The 24388-nt window shown below is 33.5% G+C and overlaps 2 protein-coding genes and 1 long non-coding RNA gene across 3 annotated transcripts; 2 read left to right on the plus strand and 1 right to left on the minus strand.

Moving 5' to 3' along the window:
- The first annotated feature begins 3820 nt into the window (after positions 1–3820).
- Positions 3821–5226, plus strand: LOC126714913 (GEM-like protein 4). The gene is made up of 4 exons (XM_050415328.1): positions 3821–4150; positions 4262–4342; positions 4541–4815; positions 4910–5226. The coding sequence occupies exons 1-4, from the start codon at positions 4021–4023 to the stop codon at positions 5081–5083; spliced, it is 660 nt and encodes a 219-aa protein (XP_050271285.1). The 5' UTR covers positions 3821–4020; the 3' UTR covers positions 5084–5226.
- Positions 5227–8061: 2835 nt separating this feature from the next.
- Positions 8062–9543, plus strand: LOC126714923 (GEM-like protein 4). The gene is made up of 4 exons (XM_050415339.1): positions 8062–8477; positions 8583–8663; positions 8851–9125; positions 9223–9543. The coding sequence occupies exons 1-4, from the start codon at positions 8348–8350 to the stop codon at positions 9394–9396; spliced, it is 660 nt and encodes a 219-aa protein (XP_050271296.1). The 5' UTR covers positions 8062–8347; the 3' UTR covers positions 9397–9543.
- A 7721-nt stretch (positions 9544–17264) lies between these two features.
- LOC126714928 (uncharacterized) lies at positions 17265–19109 on the minus strand. Its single transcript, XR_007651709.1, has 2 exons — positions 17565–19109; positions 17265–17483 (listed from the first exon to the last, which is right to left on the minus strand). It is a non-coding gene; the product is annotated as an uncharacterized LOC126714928 (long non-coding RNA).
- Between the last annotated feature and the right edge of the window lie 5279 nt (positions 19110–24388).

Consider the following 24388-nt stretch of genomic DNA (forward strand, 5'->3'; position numbering starts at 1 on the left):
AACAAGAGAAAGAGTATGTGTGCCTCCACAAGGGTTTCAATACCAAAATCTCTCAGTTCACCAATCTCATGAGTTCAATGTGAAATTCATTGGTGAAGTCACATAGCCTACACAGTCAAGTTGCTATGAAGAATTTTCAAGGTGTTACGTGGGAAGTTTGTGTTCAATATAATCCTCTTTAGAAGAGTTCAACCAGGTTGGAGCAGTGTGTGATCTCATGGTTAAGTACTATAAATTGGAGGCAGCTTTAGAGATAGATGTCTATTTGTACCATAAAATTTTTGATTCTAAGAGTGAATATGCCTTGGGGAGTTTTTTCACTCTGAATTCTTCCATTGGTTTTCACTTTGTAAGCAAATTTTCTCTGTTTATTTTATTGCACTTTAGTTTATTTGGTGACTTGTATACTGTGGCTAATTAATTGGAATTCAATTCAAAATCATAATTGGTTAATTTAATAAAATTGACTTATTTCCGCCAAAATCAACCTAGGGTCTAAACTTGTACTTTCATCTATTTTGGTTCATCAAAAACTTTTCCAGATGAATAATATTCATTTATAATCTATATGAAATCACGACTTTGGTGGTCAATCCCTCAAGTGAGTGTTGAAGTGGATTTATAGCCACATCAACGTCACTTCTACCTCATAGGAGAAAAGCAAAAGCCATGACATATTATCAACTTATTTTAGTCGGGCAAAGGAAGTGACTTATATTGCTTAAAAAATAATCTCGACAAAGTAACTTCTTCTTCTTCTTTTTATTTATTTTATTTTATTTTTTATTTATTTATGATATTTTTACAGTTACAACTTACAATGGCTGAATAAGTGAGGAAATTAGTAATAAATTCAGCTAGCCTCTTGTTGTGCAATAAAAACATCCATGGTTCAAACTTCAAATCTCCCAACTCCAAGTATCAATGTATAAAAAAAATAAAAAGAGCATCTCTCTCCTTCTTAATTAGCAAATGTGTTGAACATTGCTAAAATTATGATGTTGAGTTGTTATACTTTTTAGCTATTCTCCTCCAGTAGATTCAAAATGGCATAACTTCACACCCTTTTAGTTTGAGTCTAAGAAGCAGGGATACTTTAGTTGGGGCATTGTAACTGTGTTATATTAGTGTTGTAATCACTGTATTGTGTTAACATTTTTCAGAAATTGCTTGTATTGTAGTATCGTAACCATATTCTGTGTCCTTGCTTCTTAGGTTGGGGTCCTCAAGCATTTATTCAGACTTCCTATCTTTTAGTTTTCTATATGTTTAGTTGTTTCATTTATGGCCAAGAGTCTTGTGATTTGTAGCTTAGGCTGTGTTTGTTTTGGGTGAAAATCACTTCTAGAAATGTTTTTCCGTAAATGCGGGTGTTTGGTTGCGCATGGAAAATGTATTTTCCGGAAATGCTTTTCAGTTGTCCTGTGTTGGGATGTAAAATGATTTCCGTTTTTATTTTACCTTCAAATATCATTTTCTGGAAAACAGAGAGAGAGTTGAGTGAGAGGGAGATCGCGCCCGCGCGCAGAGAGAGAGAGAGAGAGAGAGAGAGAGAGAAGAGACCGAACCCAGAAACCGACTCCAACGAACCCAGAAAACCCAAGACCGAGCTCGTTCGTCGAGCAATGCCCAAACCCATTCGTCAAACCCAGAAAACCCATTCGTCAAACCCAGAAAACCCATTCGATCGCACCATCTCAGACCCTCATCACCCCGATCGCACCACCGGTGTGATCGTCGCACCCCCGCACCGATCCACCCAAAACCGATCGTTCTCGTTGCACCCCAAAACCGATCGTCCTCGACCCAGATTCGTCGTCCTCGATCGCGATCTCGCCTTTGTGCCAATCGCGATTGCAGCACCGTGCCGCGCAATCTCACCTCTCGTCGAACCCAGTCGCCTCTCTCTCTTCCTTCTTCTCTCAATTTGACCAGATTATGAATTTTTTTTTCTGGGTTTTATTTGTGTTTCTAGATTAAGGGATGAAATTATATATTTGTTTGGTAGCTGAGAAAATGTGAGCAACAAGTAGAAAATGTGTTTTCTATGGTATTTTCAACAACACAACCAAACATCAGAAAATATTTTTCACAACATTTTCTGAAATGCAACCAAACACTTAAAAATATTTTCCTTTCCTGAAAATAGCATTTCCGGAAAATAAGTATTTTCCGGAAAATATTTTACATGAAACAAACACAGTCTTAATTGATACTTTCTAGTGTTTTCAATAGAATTATCTAATATTCAAATACCACTCACTCTTAAGTCTTAACTATCAAATTATCCAAAAAAAAAAAAAAAATTAACTACTATAATTAATTACTTATCAAATTTCACACACACACACACACACACACATATATATTTAAAGAAATAATCTATACTACTAATAACAAGATTACCTTGTTTGAGTTTCATTATTTTGCATACCAAAATATCCTTACACAAATTCTAAAATCACATGCCCTTTAGTTTAACATTATATGTTTTAGAACTTTTCCGAGCACAAGTTATTTACTAGTTATTTTGAATTAAAAAAATATATTAATGATCTTCTACACAAGCCAAGCAACAGAAAATGTTTTCTAACTCAATTTCACCATTGAAATCAAATATAAGAAAAAAGTTAGTTATTAAAAAAATAAGAAATTTCTAAAAACACCACAAGTTGTTGCTCAGAGTTAATGATGTTATTTTAAAAAGCCACTTTTATATCACTGAGGTCCTTCAAAGCTAAGGAGCAATGCTCAACGCAATCAACAAGTTGATAATAATAATATAGAACTCCACTGCAATGGCCATGTGGGGGGTAAAAGGTCCTATGTGGATATGTGTGGCAATTCCCTTTCTTACAATTACAAAAGCATACTTCACCCTATTGGTTCAATGCTGACATTGGCATTTGCAAAGGAGATGAGGTATCTTTATTTTTTAGGCCAACTTGCCTATTTGAATAAAAATAAAGAAAGTTAATAAAAAGATTGATTGTACTCCAGATCAGCATGTGTTTTCTTGTACTACCTATTTGTGACTTTGTTATGAAGTTTTACCTAATCAAGCATTTAAAGTTGAACATAATTCTTGTGAGCTTTAGCAATGAATAATTACAAACCAGACAAACTCATTCAACTTGCAGCCATTTAGGTGAAAGTGGCTGTGCAGTTGGGCAGTTTGAGGTATCATATCTTATACAGGAAAGTCGGTTGATGTCACAAATTTGGTATGAAAATACTTTTTCCATTTCCTTTTCTTATATTGGTATAGCTAAAGAGGGTGGCATCAAAAAGCTAATATGCCAACTCAAAAGGGATCAATGGCACACCGTGGTATGGTCAGCCTAAGAGAAAGGAGGTAACCTATGATGCTTAATACAAGTAAAGGTCTTTAGGTAATCAGGACACTTTATTTCCTGGGACCCTTTTGTTGAATGCTATAATTTTCCAACAAAGAAATTCAACTGTCACAAGCATTGGACTTCAAAATTTGAAATGTAGTAAAATGAATTATCTATGAAAATAATTAAGGCAACATTCCAACTTCACCCGTGTAAAGCGATTTAGTCTAAGCATAACAAGAAACGGCCTTTTTATTTTTTGTTTTCAAATTTTTTGGTAGAGTAAAACCAACTTTTTTTTTTAAATTAAAAAAAGAAGCCCATATCCACATTTCCTCTAATATTTTGGAGAATTTCATAGCAGAAGGACTTTACATGCATCATAATGTCTTTTCTGAAAGCAACCAAACATACATCATGACCTTTAAGAGTCCAAGCCAGCACGACCTTTATTCTCCTGGATGAGCCACAGCTGACTCGTGCAACCAAATCTTTTAAGAATAATGTACTATTTTCATACCTTTAAATACCTTTCAAGAACATAAGGTTTGATCAACCCAAACAAACATTTTTTCCTTGTATTCTGATAGAGGAGAACATTCTACACCCCTTGCTGCAGCCTGCACACTACTGTCTTTTCCAGCTAAATCAGAGAAGTGAACTTTTGCACTACATATCAACCATGAAATCCTCACTTCAGGAACTTGTTCTAGGAATACCAATCAGCTCAGCAGCATACAAAGTTGATAGGTCACCAATAAAGGGATACTTACTTGATCCTGCTAGCCAATACAACAATCCATCACTTAAAGGTATGTCTCTCAAATCCAAACATATTAAAAACCCCCATCTTCTCTATTTCAATCCATCAATCAATTAGTGAAATCATTCCTTTTTAGTAATCAGACAATCTTGTATTGCAGGTAGTGCAGATACAGGGCTTAAAAGGAAGAACAAGGCAGGGAAAAAAGGAACCACTTTTGCACATGGAGTCCGAGAGCATGGTAGGTGGTTTTTGTTGTCTTTCGTTTAATCTTATGTTGGAGGCAAGATGGAAAAGCAGAATATATTTTAAAATGATGAAAAATATAGGATGACTTGTCTTCTCTTCCATCTTCTCAACAACTAAATAGAGTAAACTGAACATATGGCGTGTAACTTCTATCAATTTTTTATTTCTTTTATCTTTTGTGAAACTGCAGTGAGAATAGGGCCCAAAATCACTGAAACTGTGAAGGGGAAGTTGAGCTTGGGGGCTAGAATTCTTAGAGTAGGTGGTGTGGAGAAAGTCTTCAAGAGGTTATTCAGTGTTAGAGAAGGAGAAAAACTATTGAAAGCTTCCCAATGCTATTTATCAACCACAGCTGGTCCTATAGCTGGCCTACTCTTTATCTCCACAGAAAAGATTGCATTCTGCAGTGAGAGATCAATCAAAATCTCTTCTTCAGATGGCGAGATGAAAAGAATCCATTATAAGGTATATTACTTAAAAAAGATTATGTATTCTCTATCTGTGTCTCTTGCTCTTTGGCTCGTTGCTTACTATTGTATGTAATATCCATTTGTTGCAGGTCTTGATTCCTTTAACAAAAATAAAGAGAGTCAACCAAAGTGAGAATTTGAAGAGACCTTCAGAAAAGTACATGGAAATAGTTACTGTCGATAATTTTGACTTCTGGTTTATGGGTTTCTTTAATTATCAGAAAGCTTTCAAGTATCTTCAGGAAGCAATTTCTCAAGCTTAGAGGAATGGCTAGTCACTTAACAGCCATAAATGTTAATTCTCATCTACTTCTCAGATGTAATATGTACAGCTAGGAACTCTTTGTACAATTTCAGGCATTGTATCAGTTTTTGTAATGATAAAATGCTCTCTGATTCTGCAACATATTTAACTTTTTGCAAACATAATTAAATTCTTGCTATGGTCCTTTGTTTAAATTTTGAGAAGCATATTCTGACTTTCTTTGGCCCTGCAATTAATTTCCATATAAAGGCTGATCTGCTGAGGGATACACATGTTAGATACCACAACACAGACAATCAATAAAGATTAGAGTTTAGGTATGTATCTCTAAACATCACGAACAAACCTGAACAAATTATCAATAATGAGATTGCACGTGGATACTCGGCACATAATCTATGCAAGGCTTCCTCTCCATGCTCCTACTCCCAAAATAGTTTTTCACGAGGCAAACCATCATAGAGTGAAGATAATGAGACCATTGGCTTTTATCTAACAGGTGGAGACGGACTTATTGAGTCTATAAGACTTGATTGACAAACCGTGATCAAATGTAATTCTTTCTATGAGTCTATGTGTGTCTTGAGTAATCAATTTTAAGTCCAAGACAAGCCAGAGGTTCAAGTCCAAGAAGAACAAAGTTTTCGGAACCTAAACTCCTACTCAACTGATCAGTTTTCAAATCTATTTCTAATAGCCATCATTAATCTTGGTGTGGAAGCACGAATTTAAAACATATTTAAATAAACGCTTATGATCACAATTAATTTCTATTATGGGTTTACTATAATCCACAATGGGAAATTGAATAAGAACTAGACGACTTTTGCTCAAGAAATAATATTTAGAATTTTATTTATGTATTTTCACTATTACATTCCTAATTGTGTATCTCTCTTCTTTTTCTTATAGCTTTGGAAAAACGACCCCCTTATTCTGTCTATCTCCTCCCTTTTATACTCACCCTCCTCCTCCTTTTTCACCCTTATCCATTACATTATTCGCCTCATTTTCTTCTCCAGCATGAGCTATAGCAGGTGTTGTTCTAATGTAGTTGGGCAGCCTTTGGTCCCATCATGTTCTCCTTTTCCCAAGGTTATGATGAACAAAGACTTTTGGGGCTTCTTGTCTTATTCTAATAAGTTATCTATTGCCTTGAATGCAATTGTGTTAGGTGGGTTGTTGTGGATCTACCAAGAAGATCTAGAAAGCATCCTCGGAAATCCACACATACTCGGCAATATTCTTTGGTAGCTCAGGACATAGATTGATGTGGGCAATATGGTCAATATGCTTCACCTCGATGACTTCCGTAATTATTCATGATTGGATTTGAGGTGGTGGGTTTTGTTGGGTCAGAGTCCGTGGTTAGGGGACTTTGGGGAGGTTTTTGCTAATTTTTCATTTACATTTGGTCCGTATTTCGAGGTATGTGTCCTGTAAAGAGGCTTTTCATCTTGGAAGGATATGTTCTAGGCCCATTTTAACCTAAAGCCCAATGCTTATTTGGGCTTTATGAGCCACCTCCCTACACTAGGGTTTTGTAATTTTCAAAAGAATGTATAAAAGAAAATCTAGGGCATGTTTTTAAAGATTTTTCGAGAGCCGTGTGATGTACACAAGTTTTGGAGTTTTCCAAGTTCTCTTGAAACATCAATCAAAGATCCTAGTATGTGGTTTTGAAGATCCAACCAAAACAGTGAAGTTGCATCTGATATACAATGCAGTTGTTAGAGTGAATCTTCAAGTGGGTACTTTTAAGTGGTCAGTGGGTTGTCCACGTGCAACAATGTTCACATGTAGAAGAGTTCATGAATTTGGAGTTGTGTGTGGTCATGTTAGTAAATACTATATGTGGTAGTAGTAGATTTAAAGTTAAGTCTATTATATAAATTTCAATTCTACATAGTAGATCTATATTCCTTGGGGTTGTTGGTTTAGCACTCGCAGTGGTTTTCACTTCGGAATTCTTATTCCAATGGTTTCCTGCATAACCATTTTACATGTTCCCATGTTCTTTATTTTACGAAATATTGTGTTTTGTCATACCAACCAAACCTTGCACATAATTAGATTAATTAACAACTTGGCTTAAAATTGGAAATTCAGTGCAACTGGGGCCTAAATTCCCTATTAGGACTTAACCTTAGTATTTAAGAAAACATATTTCCATCATGGATCATGAACAAACCTAAACAAATTATCAGTAATGAGATTTCACGTGCACACTAAGCACACGTTCTAGGCAAGTCTTCCTTGCCGTGCTCCTACTTAGAGAGCTCTCCAAGAGGCAAACCATCATAGGCTAAACACAATGAGACCCAGCGGCTTTTGTCTAACACTGGGTAGAGAAAGAGAAGGACTTAACCTTATTAATGTTTTTGAAAACATCTTTCCTGTCATAAATCACATACCAAATTGCTCAGTTGCACCAAACCGCAAATAACTTGGAACATACGCTGTTGGGCTGTATGAGGTAACATATCTTATAGTAAGGAAGTTCGTTGATGTCAAAATTTTAATACGAAAATGCATTTTTCCCTGTCCTTTGCTTATCTTGGTATTACGTATAACCAGCTCAAAAGGCTTCAATGGCACCCCGTGGCACAGTCAGCAAAAGGGAAAGGAGGCAACCTATGATGCTTGCTTAATAAGATTTTATGTTTTATTAATAAATGCCTTTAAGTAATCAGGAAACTTTATTTCCTGGGACCCTTTTGTTGAATGGAAATGTTCTCCAAAATATTTTTAACTGTTACAGGCATTGAACTCCAAAATTTGAAATGTAGTAAAACCATTTAATTACGAAAATAATTGAGGCAACATTCCAACTCCAGCCATTTAAAACCATTTAGTCCTTGTTTTGCGTTTTTGTTTTTGGTTGAATAATGAGTGGAACCAACTCTGTTTACAAAACCCATATACATGTTTCTTCTAATATTTTGTAGAATTTCCTAACAGAGGAGTTGGACTTTAAACATACATCATATTTCCTAAAAGATGACCTTTAAGAGTCCATGCCTGCACCTTTATTCTCTTGGATGAGCCACAGCTGACTCATGCAACCAAATCTTTTAAGAATAATGTAGTATTTTCATTCCTTTAAATACCTCTCAAGGATACAATGTTTGATCAACCTAAGTAACCATTTCTTCCTTATATTCTGATAGAGGAGAACTTTCTACGCCCCTTGCTGCAGCCTGCACACAACCGGCTTTTCCAGCTAAATCAGAGAAGTAAGCTTTTGCACTACTCGTCAACCATGAAATCCTCACTTCAGGAACTTGTTCTTGGAATACCAATAAGCTCGGCAGCATACAAAGTTGATAGGTCACCAATAAAGGGATACTTACCTGATCCTGCTAACCAATGCAATATTTCATCACTTAAAGGTGCGTGTCTCAAATCCAAACATTATATAAATCCCCCCTCTTCTCTAGTTCAATCAATTAGTATAAATAATTCCTTTTTAGTAATCAGACAATCTTTTATTGCAGGTAGTGCAGATACAGTGCTTAATAGAAAGAACAAGTCGGGGAAAAATGGAGCCAGTTTTGCACTTGGAGTCCGAGAACATGGTAAGTACTGCTGCGATAATCAAGCTCCTCAACTTTGTTCTCATTTTTTAAATGATGAAATGTATAGGAGCATCTATCTCTAAACTAGAGACCAATGTTACTTTCTTGTTCTGAATAGGAGCAACTATCTCTGACAAAAACAACATCAATCAAATTTTGATTTCTTTTAGTTCTTGTGAAACTGCAGTGAGAATAGGGCCCAAAATCACTGAAACTGTGAAGGGGAAGTTGAGCTTGGGGGCTAGAATTCTTAAAGTAGGTGGTGTGGAGAAAATATTCAAGCGGTTTTTCAGTGTTAGAGAAGGAGAGAAGTTAATGAAGGCTTCCCAATGCTATTTATCAACCACAGCTGGTCCTATAGCAGGCCTCCTCTTTATTTCCACAGATAAGATTGCATTCTGCAGTGAGAGATCAATCAAAATCTCTTCTCCAAATGGCGAGATGAAAAGAATCCATTATAAGGTATATAACTTGCAAAAGATTATTTCTCCTCTCTGTGTGTCTCTTGCTCCTTGGCTTGCTGCTTACTAATATTGAAAGTAATATCCATCTGTTGCAGGTCATGATTCCACTTAAGAAAATAGAGAGAGTGAACCAAAGTGAGAATGTAAAGAAGCCATCAGAAAAGTACATGGAAGTAGTTACTGTTGATAATTTTGACTTCTGGTTTATGGGCTTCTTAAATTATCAAAAAGCTTTCAAGTATCTTCAGGAAGCAATTTCTCAAGCTTAGAGGAATGGCTAGTAACTCAAAAAGAAGAAACGTTAATTTCCCATCTACTTCTCAGATGTACCATATACAGCTAGGAACTCTTTGTACAAATCCAGGCATTGTATCGGTTTTTTTAATGATAAAATGCTCTCTGATTGTTCAACATCATTTAATTTTTCGCATACATAATTAGATTCTTGCTGTGGTAATTTTTTATTTTTTATTTTTGAGAAGATTGCTGTGGTAATTAGTCACAAACTCTTGTAATTTTGTTGCATCTGGTCATTCACATCACATTCAACAATAATTTCACAAATTTCTAGCATTTGTCGATTAGCAATTAGCATCACAAACACCTTCATGATTAGCCAACACTCCCTACACCATTTTCACAACAAGCTTCAAAATATGGCTTAGATTTTCAATACCTTGAAGAAAGCTATGGAAAACTTAGTTTCATGTTGGAAATTAATGTTTCATGTTAGCAATGACACATGTACGATATTTTGTTATAGAAATGTTTGTCCTAATATATATTGTAAAATTTAAAAAACATGGATAACTCATTTTCAATTAAATCATTTTATTCATAATGGATTTATGAATTGGGAATATCCATTATTAAACCCACAAAAACATATACCCCACTATACAATTCTAGAATTTGCATCCATGACGATAATTGTGGACTCTTTTGGGGGTGGCTGACATTCTCATTGGCCTTCAACACTACAAACGCCATGATCACCGAGTTTACATGATCTACCTTTGTATCCATGAGAGGGAAAGAAGCTAACAAGATACAATTACTAATAGGATCAAGATCACATTCCATTTCTTCTAGGACTTCTCTTGAGTTTGCTTTGCTTTAAACTCTTTAGTATAGGAGCCCCTATCGGAAATATTTATATGGAATGGCACGTCTCATTTCGGTACAAAGATCCTTTATCCTTGGAAAGAAATTAGTACTTCTAGGTAATTTCAAAAATATTTTAAATAATTTACACCATCACAAGGCAAATAAATTTAATAAGGATTCTAGTGGTAACTCTATCATGGAATTTGTAAAATTTTTCATTGTAAAATAAGTCGAATAGATTTTATCATATCATCACTATTTGAAGAAAATTTTATGTTTTTTTTAGAAGAAAGACATCGAAGCTTTTATTAAGAAAAATTGGCTAGATCAGCCTGGATTATAGAAAGAAAGAAATTGTGGTGGAAAATCATCCATCTACACAATATAGCCAAAGATATGTAAAACATGCTTGGCTAGACTATGAGCAACTTTATTATATTCTCTCTTAGTATGAAATAAACAACTTATATAAGAATATAAAGGAATATACAATTCTCAAAAAAAGAAAAAGAATATAAAGGAAATGGGTCGGTAGAGACCAACCCATTACCCATATAAGGCAATCTGTTTATGGCAATAAATTAGTTGGACCCAAAATAAATAAATAAAAGAACCGATCGACAAAAAAACTTTTTTTTTTTTTTTTCCAAAAACTTTGCTTTTTATAATCTAGTGTTTGGTATAGCAAAAACAGAAATAAACCCAAAAAAAAAAAAAAAAAAAATTGTGATCAATTGAAAACAAGCCTAGTTCAAGCAATAGCCTAACATACCAATAGTAATAGCATCTTTTGTACTATGTATGTGATAAGTTGATTATCAAATAAATGTATGTGATAAGTTCGATCCTTATCTCCCACTCCCTCTTTCCATTATCTACCTAAAAAGAATGAAAACAAGCCAAAAACAAAAATATTTTCAATTTTTAAGAAGTAGAAATATTATGTCATTCACTTGTACCATCACTTTTTCTATTTCAATGTGACGTTAATACCACCATAATCACTATCGCTGCCATAAGCGGTAGCACCAACCAAATTTTTAGGAGGGGTCAATCTTAATATATCAATAATTATTAAATCTACAAAATAATAGACACACACACATAAATATATATATATATATATATATATATATATATATATATTATTTTCTCATATATAAGAACATTTAATGAATTTAGTTTTGTATAAACAAAATTTAGTTACAAACTTAGTGGTAGTCAATGACTACAACTTCATTCAATATAATTTTATTGAATAAGAATTTTGACAAATCTACCATTAGATTATATTTTCCTTTTATATTCTTCATGCTTGCAAAAATTCTACAAATCCACCTTCTTTTTTTAAAGTAGAGTTTTATATAATTCTAGACTAATATATATTTTTGCAATAACAACTACGTTGCAATAATATATATATTTTTGAAATAAAAAATTTATTGTTATAATATTTTATAATAATAATAATAGGCTATTACTTTACAAATCTTATTGCAACAAATTGAAAATAATTGATAAAAATAATTCAGATCAAATTATTGCAATTATATCTTCATTTTAATAGATAAGAATTTTATGTTTGTCATTGAAATAGATTGTAAAATGGTTGATATCAAGTTATTGCAATGATATCTTCATTGTAGTTTCATGTTTGTCATTGCAACAAATTGTAAATAATTTATATCAAGTTATTGAAATGAAAACTTCATTGCAATAAGATATCAATTCTAAATTTTTGTTGCAATAGATTGAAAAAATAATTGATATCAAATTATTGCAAAAATTTCTTCATTTTAAGTTATTGCAATAATTTTTTTCGTAAAAAAATTATAAAATAATTCACTCATCCATCACCCAATTTAGTTAATTGAAAGACATCTTCAAAAATAGGCACTTGAATGCCTCCAACTCCAAGACCCGTTAGCCAAACATAATAAAAACTTGGGTTCTTTATGCTGCTAAGCATGGGAACCCATACAACCCACTGAGATAGCTTCACGTCTGAGTAGGAATGATTTAGATACCTAGCTATCTCCGCTCGGCAAACAATAACTAAAGAACCCCCAATTGGAAGCTTGTACACAACGGATAACGGCCTAGCTATCAAACCCATGATCCCAGCCTCTTTACTAAATCTGACCTTATTCGTATGTCTGCACCCTATAGCCATGTTTAGGATTGTAACTTCCCCAAACACCATTATTTCAAACACAAGGGTTCCCTTGGACGAGGACCCATCGCCATATGATATCCGGTATAAGCAACCACCCACATGAACATAATCTAGCTTTCTATGGAGTTTGTCACAGACTAAGAGTTACATGGTATCTCAGTGTAACTAGAAGATCGTGCTGGGTTGAAAATTTGGGTCAGATTGGCTGTAGCATTGCTGACACTTTTGGCATTGTACCCAAATTAGGTCATTCTTAGTGTCCATGATTACGTGTTGGGTTGTTGGTAGGGAACCTATTCCTATTGGAATGAGGTACTCACCAATTCCTTCGTTCAAACTTGATATAACTTCTCCCTCAAAAGCAAATTGCTCCACGCTGTAGATAAGGTTTGCCACCCTTTTGGCGTCATGCTTTGTGCTTTGTTGAAATCGATGGATATAATTGCCATTTTTGTCTCTATGAAGCAACTTTAGCTTGGTGGAGTTGGTGGAATCAAATGCAATGATTCCGGCTAGAATTAAAATGGTGATAAAGAAGGTCATAGTGTACTTGTAATAGAAACCCTCAATTAGTGAATACTAAATTTCACCAAACACCATCATTTCAAACACAAGGTTAATGCAACTTTCCCAAACACCATTGTTTCGAACGCAGAGTCGTTGCAATAAAATTAAAGTCATTGCAATTGTTGATGAGTTATTGTAATAAAATCTTAGGCTTCATTTGGGAGTTCATAAGAGAAGGAAATGGAATAGAATAGAATGATCATAAGGAAATGGAAAGGAATGGAATGTATTTAAGCAAGGGAAAATAATGGAATGGAATGGAATTAAGTAACCTTGATTGGATGTTTTAAAATAAAAGAATGGAAAGGAATGAAAATGAATAGAATGTAAGTAATCTTGTTTGGGATCAATATGGAGCAAATGGAATTGAGTTATTTTATGACAATATTGCTATTAGACTCCTATTTTAAAATAAAGAGTTCAATGAGTGTTATTGTTGTCTCCGTCTCTGTCTCTGTCATGGTGTGTGACTCTTCTGTAGTAATGTGTAACATGAAGTCAGAGAGCCTTGAAGATGAGGATACAAGAGCTTCAAAAGCAACCTCTTCTCCCTGTGTTAGACCAATGAACGGCATGTAAATTAGCAAATTTGGTGGTTGTAGCGATTGTTGCACCCATGCATTAACGTTGTTGCTATCGGCTTCTGCTTCTGTAATACTACCAGACATGTTGTTGAAGAATAATAATAAAGAGAAATAGATCAACTTAAAGAAAGAGAAAACTAGAAAAGTGAAATTGTGAAATCACAACAACGACGGAGGTTTAGACTTGGGAGTGTGATTGTGAGAGAAAGTGGGGTTATGGCGAGCAATATAAATAGCGAGAGGGATGAGAAATTGCTGCAGGGTTTTCCCTTAATTTCCGACTTCAACATGGTAAAACAAGTTCTATCCTAGTCCTAGTAGTAGTAGGGTTTGTGTAATGTGATATTAAATATTATTTTATATTTTTATAGCCATTTTAAATTACAAAAATCTTTATATATTAATAGGTTTTTGAAACAAAAAAAAAATATGTTGCAATCAACTTCAGATATTTTAATAACAACTTTGTTGCAATTTTATATATTGTTGCAACAAAAAATTTATTGTTTCAAATATCTTATAATAATAATAGGCTATTAATTTACGAATCTTATTGCAATAAATTGAAAATGATTGACAAAAATAATTCAGATCAAATTATTGCAACTATATCTTCATTGTAATAGATAATAAATTCATGTTTGTCATTGTAATAAATTTAAAATAATTGATATTAAGTTATTGCAATGATATCTACATTGTAGCTTAATGTTTTGTCATTGCAATAGATCATAAAATAATTTATATCATGTTATTGTAATGAAAACTACTTCATTGTAATAAGCTATCAATTCTAAATTTTTTGTTGCAATAGATTGCAAAAATAATTGGTATCAAGTTATTGCAACGATTTCTTCTTTTAAAGTTATTGCAACAATTTTTCTTAATACAGTAAGGTTTTAAAGCCTCTATTCTAACAAAAAATTATAAGCTATTGAACTACTTATTGTTACTTGCAATAATTTACCACTTTTAAGGTACTATTGCAACAACTTTTAACTTGTAGATGCAATATTATGTTTAATACCATTATACTAATGTTGTTGCATTAACATTTGATATCATAGACTTATTTTGGTGTAGTGATTTGTTTACTATACTAATCTTAAGTGTAAAATTTTGATGCAAACGCCATGAATGAGTTGCTGGGTAACTTAAGTTGAACTATATGAAAAGATTAAAATTGATCTTTGTGAAGTTGAGTTGAAAAAATTATAAGTATTTATAGTGCACAGTAAATTTCCACTAATTGAGGCTTTATATTATAGGTATACTGTGGCCTTGAGAGAGCTTATGATCCTTATCTTAGTCCTAACCCGTATCACTGCATATACTTCCACCACTATCACCACCAACTCCACCAAGCTAAAATTGGTTCATAAAGAAAGAAATGGAAATTATAGCCATTGCTTTCAATAGCACATGAAACGCGACGCCAAATGGTGGCAAGCCTTATCTACCACGTGGAACAACATGGATTAAATTCTAGACAATATTGTAGCTTATACCAGCTAGAACTTAGGAGTGTATTATACAAATATTTCCAAATACCATGATTATGGTGACCATGGTTGTCAATGGCTTGAGGTTTATGTCCACCCTCGTGATTCGATTACTGGTGTAAATAAGCCGTACAACATCCCCACGTGAGAGAAAAGTCTAAAGTCCAAAATCCCAAGGAATGAAAATTTCAACCCGACAATACAATATTACTTTCCAAGAAAGAAATAAAGGATTGATTACAAAATGTACAACTGTATTAATTTTTTGTGTTCACTTTCCAGATTTGAAGTTCTTGGGATTTGGATTTTCCGTCAAAATTGGAAACTTTACACATTTTAACAGCAATGTGGAGATTGCCCAGAGAATTACTTGATCGTGTTTTTGTGGTCCAATGAAAAACAAATTTAGAGAGAAGATATGTGCTACATTTTTTCTCCCTAGGTTCTGAGGATATTATTATTTGCTTTTTCAATATATATATATATATATATATAATTTTGATAACTTAGCTAGTATAACGATTCATCCACAGCATCTTATTCGGCTTATGGATAATTTGTGAAGGCGAGAAGAGTGAAATGAAATCCATATGGATAAGTTTCGAAGGAGAGGAGAGTGAAATGAAATCAAAGTATTTCTCAAAAGAAGTTTAGTGAGTTGTGACTCCCTCAATAATGTAACATTTATTAAGCACTTATTAATTCATCATCCATCTTCCTTAACTTATATAATAATGTCAATTATCAACCAAAATTACTTAACATTTGGACTAAATGCTATTTATGTCCAATGTATTAGGCTATTAGCACTTCCATTATCCAATTTGTCATTCTAGTGTCATTCAATTGAGTCCAAAGATTAGTACAAACAAGAATTTCAACCACAATTATCAATCATTAAATCAGAGAATAGTAACGATTAACGAAAGCAATAAAGGCACACAGATTTGATAATAAAATGAAAAATTAATAATAATAAAAATTTCAAAATAAAAATCACCCTAAGGCATCCAACCCATAGAAAAAGCAATAACCTTAGAATACTTAACAAAACACTTCGAAGCTAAATTCTCTAGGTAGCCTCAACAAATGTTTCACTTGCCTTCCCACCACAGTGGCTCTAGAACTCTGAATTTCGTTATGATATAAAAGATATGAGTAAAAGAATCTTAACTCATTATCTTTGAGCAAATCATAATTTTGTCGTCTTTGAGAAGCTTCTGAACTAGACTCAATGCTAACACAACTCGAATTATAAACCCATATTTGATATTTTTTAGGTACTAATATTTGCCAACTCATATGCTCATGTACTTATAGAATAAGTAAAGCCTGTAATTATACAAGTACTACAATCTTAGGGTTAGTTTATGTAGGGAATTTAATCAAAATTCCCAACCTGTGAGAAACAAAAAAAATAGAGAAAACACACGCCAAAGAAAACAATCACACGCACAAAACAATATTTACGTGGTTTGGCAATTTGCCTACGTTCACGGAGTTGCAGTGATTTCACTATTATCAGGGAAGAATACAGAGTACAATTTGCGGCTACAATATTTTCTCACTCCTTAAAAACACGGCAACCGACTCTATAAAATTAAAACCCTAATCACCAAGTCGGTTTCTATATGGGCCAAACGGGCCAAAATTTTTTTTTCCCAGGGGGCGTTGCCCTCGGACCCCCAAAGACTTGTCCATAAGCGCTCCGGCTTGGGCCTATCGGCCTAAGCCTTTACTCCATGGACTAAGCCTCAATAAATCTCTCATTAAAAACCACACAATATTATTCGAGTTGTTGAACTAGATCAAACAAAACTAGACTCTACAAAACCCAACAGTTTAAGGAAATATATACTTTACATTAGGTCCATTGTAACATAATTGTTCATATACTAGTAAAGATATAGCTTAGTAAAAAAAGAAAAAGAAAAGATGTAGTTATTTAATGGCTTTTTGTCTTAGATATAAACCGTTAATCCAAATCATGTTAATTCTGATTTCCGACTCCTTTTACTCTCTGTCCCTCCCAATCTCCTAAAAACAATTAAACATGTTATTTTTTGTTTGAGTTTTCTTTTTCCTCTTCCATCACAATTTAATATTGCCAAAATCTGGCAACAGCTCACTATATATATTATGTGTTCAGTGGTTGCCATCAACAATATAGCTGTCTGCAAATTACAATCAACAGCAGGAAGTATACTGGCAGAAAAGCACAGATACCAAACACCAGTTCGGTTAATTATATCATGGAACTTTGTGGATATGCATCACAGCCATTTACAAGATAAGAGGCAAAGAGGGCATAGAACCGAAGGTTATGAAAGAGCAAAAATGGTAGAAAAGGAAGTCATGGATCGCATGGCATGCCACCCTTGACCAGCTGACATTGCTTGAGAGAATGATAAACAAATCCACTGCAATAATCAAGAATTTTGAGTCCATGTTGTGAACAAAATTTCCAATTAATTTTTCTTAACCATTGACAAGTGGCTCACCTATACGCATGCATTTGGACCCACCCTGCATATTTACACACAAAAAGTCAGCCTTATAAGGATATTTCATCAGCATATCACTTTGGCCATTTTTGGGCTTATCCCTCTGCTGACATTTTGGTATATGAATACAACATCTATGAATAGTATTGCCCAATTAGTGGCTTAATACTTTATCATTTGGCCGGATTAATTAATTGATTATTAATTAATTGTTGGATGGCCTGGGAAAGTGTAGAGTACATCTTATTTGGCTGTGGAGTGGTTCAATTCTTCAATTGCAGGCCATGAGTGATCACATTATGGCATGGATGGGGCATATGTTACTTGTCCCCTTAAACTACCACAAAATTTTGCAAAAAGTGGCAGCCCGTACCAATTTTATATACAAACCTACTCCTTTCTTTGTTGAATATATTAGATGGTCAAGGCAACAAAAATATTCGTTGAAAAATTAAAATGTAATCTGATTGCAACGTTGAAATTAGACGAGGACATGACTTTCAGTGGTTGAATAATTTGGAGAGTTTTGGACGCATGTATTTCATGGCATGCCTTAAAATATTCTCTTAATTTATCTTATTATTTTCATTATCATTTCTTAAATGATGCACAGCCTGCACTAAAATTCACACAGTTCCATTGATATGATTGGCATTACATTTGGAACAAATTCAATCAAATTGGAAAATATGGCTCAAATGAAAGAGTAACCAAATTGGTCTCAATATCATATGATCTTAGCAATAACTTAATCCATTTCATTGCACTACGTGAAAAAAATGACTGGAAATAAAGATGTTATCATTATGATTGGCTTGTTCCTGTACTAATCAATTATGTGATTAAACTAATTCTAGGGAACAAGGAGCAGGGAAAGAAAAAGAATTGGGTGAAAAACATATTAATGGAGGAAACAAAATTTTCATATTCATTCTCATTAAAAAAAAAGGTTTCATATTCAATGTGAGACTCCAAATGAGACCAAGTCACCCAGGCATGTTGAATAGAGTTTGTGTTATCGACTTATTTACCATTGCTTTCTGCTACAGTAATAAAGCAAGATCTAATGCCAGCTGCACTAAACCATTCAAAGTCAAAATGAGAGAGAGAGAGAGAGAGAGAGATATGGTTGTACGTTGAAACACTCAATCTGATACCAAACTAATCTGTGCAAGATGCCAAGATCACTTACGTTTTGCAGATTAAAATGTAAAATAGAGAATGGGGTCACTTTGAAATAACCTCAATTTGATCATCATAATCCTACACTTGATTGAAAAAAAAAGTATACAAATTCATAGTGTAAATGAATTTAACATCTTAAGAAATAAAAATCTCTCTGTATATACAGTATAACTTAACATCGCAAAGCCTTAAAAATAAGCTCTTTAACGATCTGATCACACAGCTTCATAGCGTATTCAAAACTTAGGCAATCCTTTATATGAAAAAAACTCTCAGAAAACTAGAAATAAAAACAAAAAACAAAAAAATATAGAATTATAAAACACTACAAAAAAAGAGAGGCTCTGTTTTACTCAATTGTGTGTAGAGTCCACCACTGAATTGTGCCCCCTAGACGGCCCGGAAGGCGGCACGGGGTTCCCTCTGGGGAAGAAACCAAATATCTGGTCGTGATATCGAAAACCCGTCTGGTGCTTTTCCGGGAGAGTCTTCATATGCTCCGAATTCACCATTGATTTTCTGTGCACCATTACCATCACACCAGGTCTAGTTGCTGTGCAAGAACCAACTAGAAGGAGAACGAAAAATATAAAATGAAAAGTGTTGCATGAAACATGTTGGGATTTAGAAAGAGAAGAAGCCATTGGAGAAGTTGTTTTGGGGAGCTATATGAAAGGGTTTAAGGTATGTATCAAAGTTTGTGACTTTGTGTTATAAATGCTTTTTTACCAAGACAATGAGAGGGAGGGTTGGTCTAGAGTACTCTAAACTTTATATGCATGGGGAAACAGAAAGAGTTTGGTAATTGGCATTACAAAGAGGAAGAAGAGTATGAGATTGGGAGAGTGGTGAAACACACGCAAAAGCTAACGACTATTGAATTTTAAGTGTCAACGGTTTGAAAATAAAATATTTCATGAGTACAAGAATTTGGTGCCGGCATAGACATAATACTTGGAATTTTATTTCCCTTAATTCCATCTTCTTTGTTTTAGTCAAATTGAAAAGATTTTTCCGGGAAATACTACAGCCATCACCACCGCGTTGTTGTTAAAATATTGAGACCAGTGGCACACATGGTTGAGTGCATGGAAAATGCTATTTGGTCACGAAATATATGGTCACTTTCTTTTGCTAGAAAGTGTGTCTAGACTTCGTAACATTGGCTTATTAATTTCTTAAAGTATGTTTAATTTCCAAGGAAAATTAATTCCTTGGGAATGTGGAAATTAGTAAGAATATTCACATTTGAATACGTGAAAAATGCTATTTGGACACAAAATATATGGTCACTTTCTTTTGCTAGAAAGTGTGTCTAGGCTTCGTAGCATTAGCTTATTAATTTCTTGAAGTTTAGGACCAAATTCATAAGCCTTCAATGTTTAATTTCCAAGGAAAATTAATTCCTTGGAAATGTGGAAATTAGTAAGAATATTCCTTGGGAGGGTTTATACTTTATAGTGGCAAGAATGTATGGTAATGTTTGAATATGTTATATGTTGCAGATTTAAGGATCTTGGATCAAACTTGATTTATGAATCTAAGCCTTCAAATTCAAAATAATGCTATCAGATTTATGAATGAGGAAACAACTTGTGGTGTTCTAACTTTTTGATGAGATGGAATAGATATATCGATGGATCACGTAAAAAATATTAGTCACTTCCTATGATGGCTATACAAGCGTGTTATTTATGACAGGGGTTGCATCAATTTTTTTTTTCTTTGTAAATGATAGGAAAAATTAGTAAACTCACCGCTTTTTTAAATAAAAGGAAAATTTGATATATGATAAGCTTAGCTGGGTATTCAGAATTCAGATTAGATTAGTGTTAGTAATCTTATAGGATGGAATATAATTTGAATATAATTCTAATTTTTTGAATTGTAATTTTTTAAAATGTGCATGAATGATTGAATTCTTCATTTAAAATTTCTTTAGGAAAAAAAGAAAATTAGCAGGAATCTTTTGCGTGCGAAGTTCCTATATAAAGAAAACAAGCTTCATAGGGTCCACAAATCCTTGTTTAACATTCAACTTGACACTGATAGACACGTGGATCTCAGTGTGTAATCCCAGTGGTGACCACAATTCTTTTCTTTGTGTCGTTTCAATAAAATTATATGTTAAATCACATAAAAGTCTTCAGATTATGCGTGCCGTATCGCGCTATTCATTGATTCTACCAGATCAAATTCAATGGGTACCAAGTTACAGATTTCAAACTTTCAATGTGATCTAAACGACTAAACTGTTTTGCTTATTTTATCTTTGAAAAAAAAAACAAAAAAAACTATTTTGCTTATACCATTACGTACACAAGTATAACCAATATTCTACTATTTTTAATTTCTCATAAGGGAATGAGGAAAAATATAAAGAATTAATTAAAGGGTCTACGTCGTGGCTTTGAACGAGGATTACGTGTTGAACATGTTTCATTTGTCAATTGGTTTCGTAAGCCATATATATATATATATATATATAATGACCTATTCCATGTCAAATGTCAAATCATCACAACCGTTGAAATACTAATCCATAGGGTTAGTAAGTAGAAATACATTGAGCATAATAGTAAGACCGACATTCGGAGCAGGTAAACGATAATGTAGGAGAAAACCGAGTATTATGGAATGGGTTTGTTGAATAACAAGGAAATGTCTTATGGAGGAGTTGTAATTGTAGGACTTTCTTCGTTGCCCCAAAGTCGAAAATGTGTGTTCTTTTTCTTTAATGTTTTTCTTGGGAAAAAAAGTCATTACTATGGTAAGCAATATACATTATTTGTATGGTTTAATTAAGAATTTGGGACAGAATTGCAAGTTCATGAGCGTGAAACACAAGCTGAGTTATCTATATATGACTATATGTGACAGTATTGTCAAGCCATGTAGCATGACTTTTTCGTGTTCAGACTGACTTGGGACTAGAGAGTTTTTGTGGGTCATGTGGTAGATGGCTGTCCTAAAGGCTAAAAAGCCAGTCCATTTCACAATGCCTGCCCTAGTCCAAATCAAAGAGTGGACTGATTTGGAGGGGCTAGTCATGCTTGCTTGTTTTGGGAATGTTACAAAAAGTAGTCCTAAGCCTAATTTGTGTTTGATTGGTTCACTATTTACGAAAGTGATTATTTATCACAATGCCAAATATGCTAGTAGAGTTAAATATATGTCTCTTTCCTATTTTTCTGTGGCTGGTTAATTAGGTAGAGAAATCACCCTTATGCGTCTTGAATTTGCTAACTGCTAGCAGGACCAGCATGAATTATAGAGTTTTTGATGAAATAATTGGTTTGGAAAGTCTGAGTTATGCTGGCTGGCCAATGCGCTTACAATTCAGAGGCAACCTTCCACATCCTCCCATACTTGTCGTTAAACAAAGAGCTAAAAAAAGAAAAGAAAAAGTGTGTCTAAATCACGACTCTTAATTGGAATATGCTTTGCGTAAGCAAGAATTCTTTTATAGGTTTTACTAACATATGCTTTCATGTTCACACAATAAAACCCTAATAGTTATATCTTTGAGATTAGCATGGTTTATTGTACAAGGAACCCTAGTAGGATTTATACATACAAGAGTTCTAAGAGTTTGGATTAAGTGTACATCAGCTTTACAACACAATTAGGCCTCTTTGGCCAACATAAACAATAAACTTATAAATCCAAACTATTTTTAACACTTTTCCTCAAACTCAAGGTACAAACTTAGTGAAGTCTTGAATTTTGGATAAATCTTGTGAAGATCTCTACCCTGAGTTTGGAATTGTTGTAATATTCACATCTAAGTGATGTGATTAGTTAAGTAGTAAAGGTCTCACATAGGATACAAATGAGAAGAATAAGTGGTTAATATAATATTATTAAACTCAAGTTGATGAGCTTCAAGTGATGTTCCTATATGTTATATTAACCTCTAAATTGGACTCTTTCTAAAGTATCATCTTCTTATCAAGTGGTATCAAAGATGATAAGCGTTTGTTGGTGGATCCCACATACGATGTAGTGGTATCACAGATAGTAAGCATTCATTAGTGGGTCACATAAAGTAGAATAAGGAAGACTCTCAAGTTATGCCACAAGTTCTAACTATTTGTGCAATATATGCTCCTGGACAAAGTACAAGGTGAACAATCAAGATTCAGGAAATCAAGGGCCTATAGTGGTTCAAGCTTTTGTTTTCCCTGTAATTAGAGAAACTGGTCACTAACCAATGCAATGTACAAAATTCTTTTAACCAAATATTAAAATTCTTCTAAAAAAAAATGTTAACATATCTAGATTTAATTCACTAATTACAACTATTTAAAAGTTGAATTATTCTACATATTTGTTAACAGGCGCCTTTAAAGGTGCACTTAAGAATATCAAATATTAAAGGAATGCACATTTTAAATAACAAATGATACATTTGTTTATGTAGTTGTTGTACATTGTGATAGTTGTGTGTACCTTTAATGATATTGTATTTTAATTTCTCAAAAAAACAAATGATATTGTATTTTATGTAGTTTAATACGTTTGAGGACTATTAAGCCAATTTCAATAAAGCATTAAAAACCCCAAATATAGACATGTAGTAATCAGGCTATAAGACATAAAAATAGGTTTTTGTATTATGACTTCAATGATTTGAGTGATATTGGTTCTTCTCTTTAATTCGTGTATAAAATTCTTTATATATAAATATAATCATCACAAATATACTGCATGTAATATGTATAACTTATCAATAAAAAATAAAAATAAATACAATTCGTGTGCCTACTATTATTATTTTTTTTTAAATTCCCATCTGATTTATGGGCTACACAATGAACTTGGTTAAAAAAAAAAAATTTTGTCCATTTTGTACAGGTCTAGTATATAAACTCAGTTCTCTCTTCATTTGCAATAGCTGACACAATCACAATTGAATAGGGTTTTTTTTTTTTTTTTGGCTGAATAATGATTGAATAGATTTCGGCAGCTTGTTAAATTGACTATAAATAGTTCTTGTACCATTGAATCTACAGTTTTTGTTACAGTGAGGAGCAGGAGTACTGGTGGGGGTAGGATAAGACTAATTCTAGTTCTGTACAATACGTACCCAGGGACGCATTATGCTTCTGTACCATCCTATACCCTCCTTGTTGGGAAGCTTCATAAGGTTGGGTGTGACTGTGAGGGTTGAGAAAACATATGTTAAATTTTTTTGTGTAGCATTGCTCTTGAGGGGTTTGGCCAGAAACAAGGGCGCATACAAATAGTCAAATACCGAGCGAGCAAATAAGAGTTTTGACACCACCAGGCCTAGTTGCCTGAGTGATATCCGGTACCTTCTGTGTCCGTTAACTCGGGGATTCGAGCCCCCGCAATAACAAATTACCCAACAAAAAAAGAAAAAAAGAAGAGTTTTGACACAAAAGTATACTATAAACTTCACTCAAACATTTTAAAAGAGGGTGAGACAAGTCATTCTATTAATATGTGAATGATATAGTTAATAGTATTATTGTAAAGAGAAAGAGAAATTAGTGTGTCAACAAACTATAATACACAAGTTGCTTTTATATATACCCTTAACCTAATTAGAATAGAAATAAATTAATACAAGTATAAGGTATGATATACTGTTTGCTGCATGTATTGGTCCA

The sequence above is a fragment of the Quercus robur genome, chromosome 1 (assembly GCF_932294415.1).
Source record: "Quercus robur chromosome 1, dhQueRobu3.1, whole genome shotgun sequence".
NCBI lineage: Eukaryota > Viridiplantae > Streptophyta > Magnoliopsida > Fagales > Fagaceae > Quercus > Quercus robur.

Coding starts and splice junctions, on each gene's coding strand:
- LOC126714913 (XM_050415328.1), top strand. CDS start 4,021: ATGAAATCCTCACTTCAGGAACTTGTTCTAGGAATACCAATCAGCTCA. Junction 4,343..4,540: donor ACATGGAGTCCGAGAGCATG/GTAGGTGGTTTT, acceptor GTGAAACTGCAG/TGAGAATAGGGCCCAAAATC. Junction 4,816..4,909: donor TGAAAAGAATCCATTATAAG/GTATATTACTTA, acceptor CATTTGTTGCAG/GTCTTGATTCCTTTAACAAA.
- LOC126714923 (XM_050415339.1), top strand. CDS start 8,348: ATGAAATCCTCACTTCAGGAACTTGTTCTTGGAATACCAATAAGCTCG. Junction 8,664..8,850: donor ACTTGGAGTCCGAGAACATG/GTAAGTACTGCT, acceptor GTGAAACTGCAG/TGAGAATAGGGCCCAAAATC. Junction 9,126..9,222: donor TGAAAAGAATCCATTATAAG/GTATATAACTTG, acceptor CATCTGTTGCAG/GTCATGATTCCACTTAAGAA.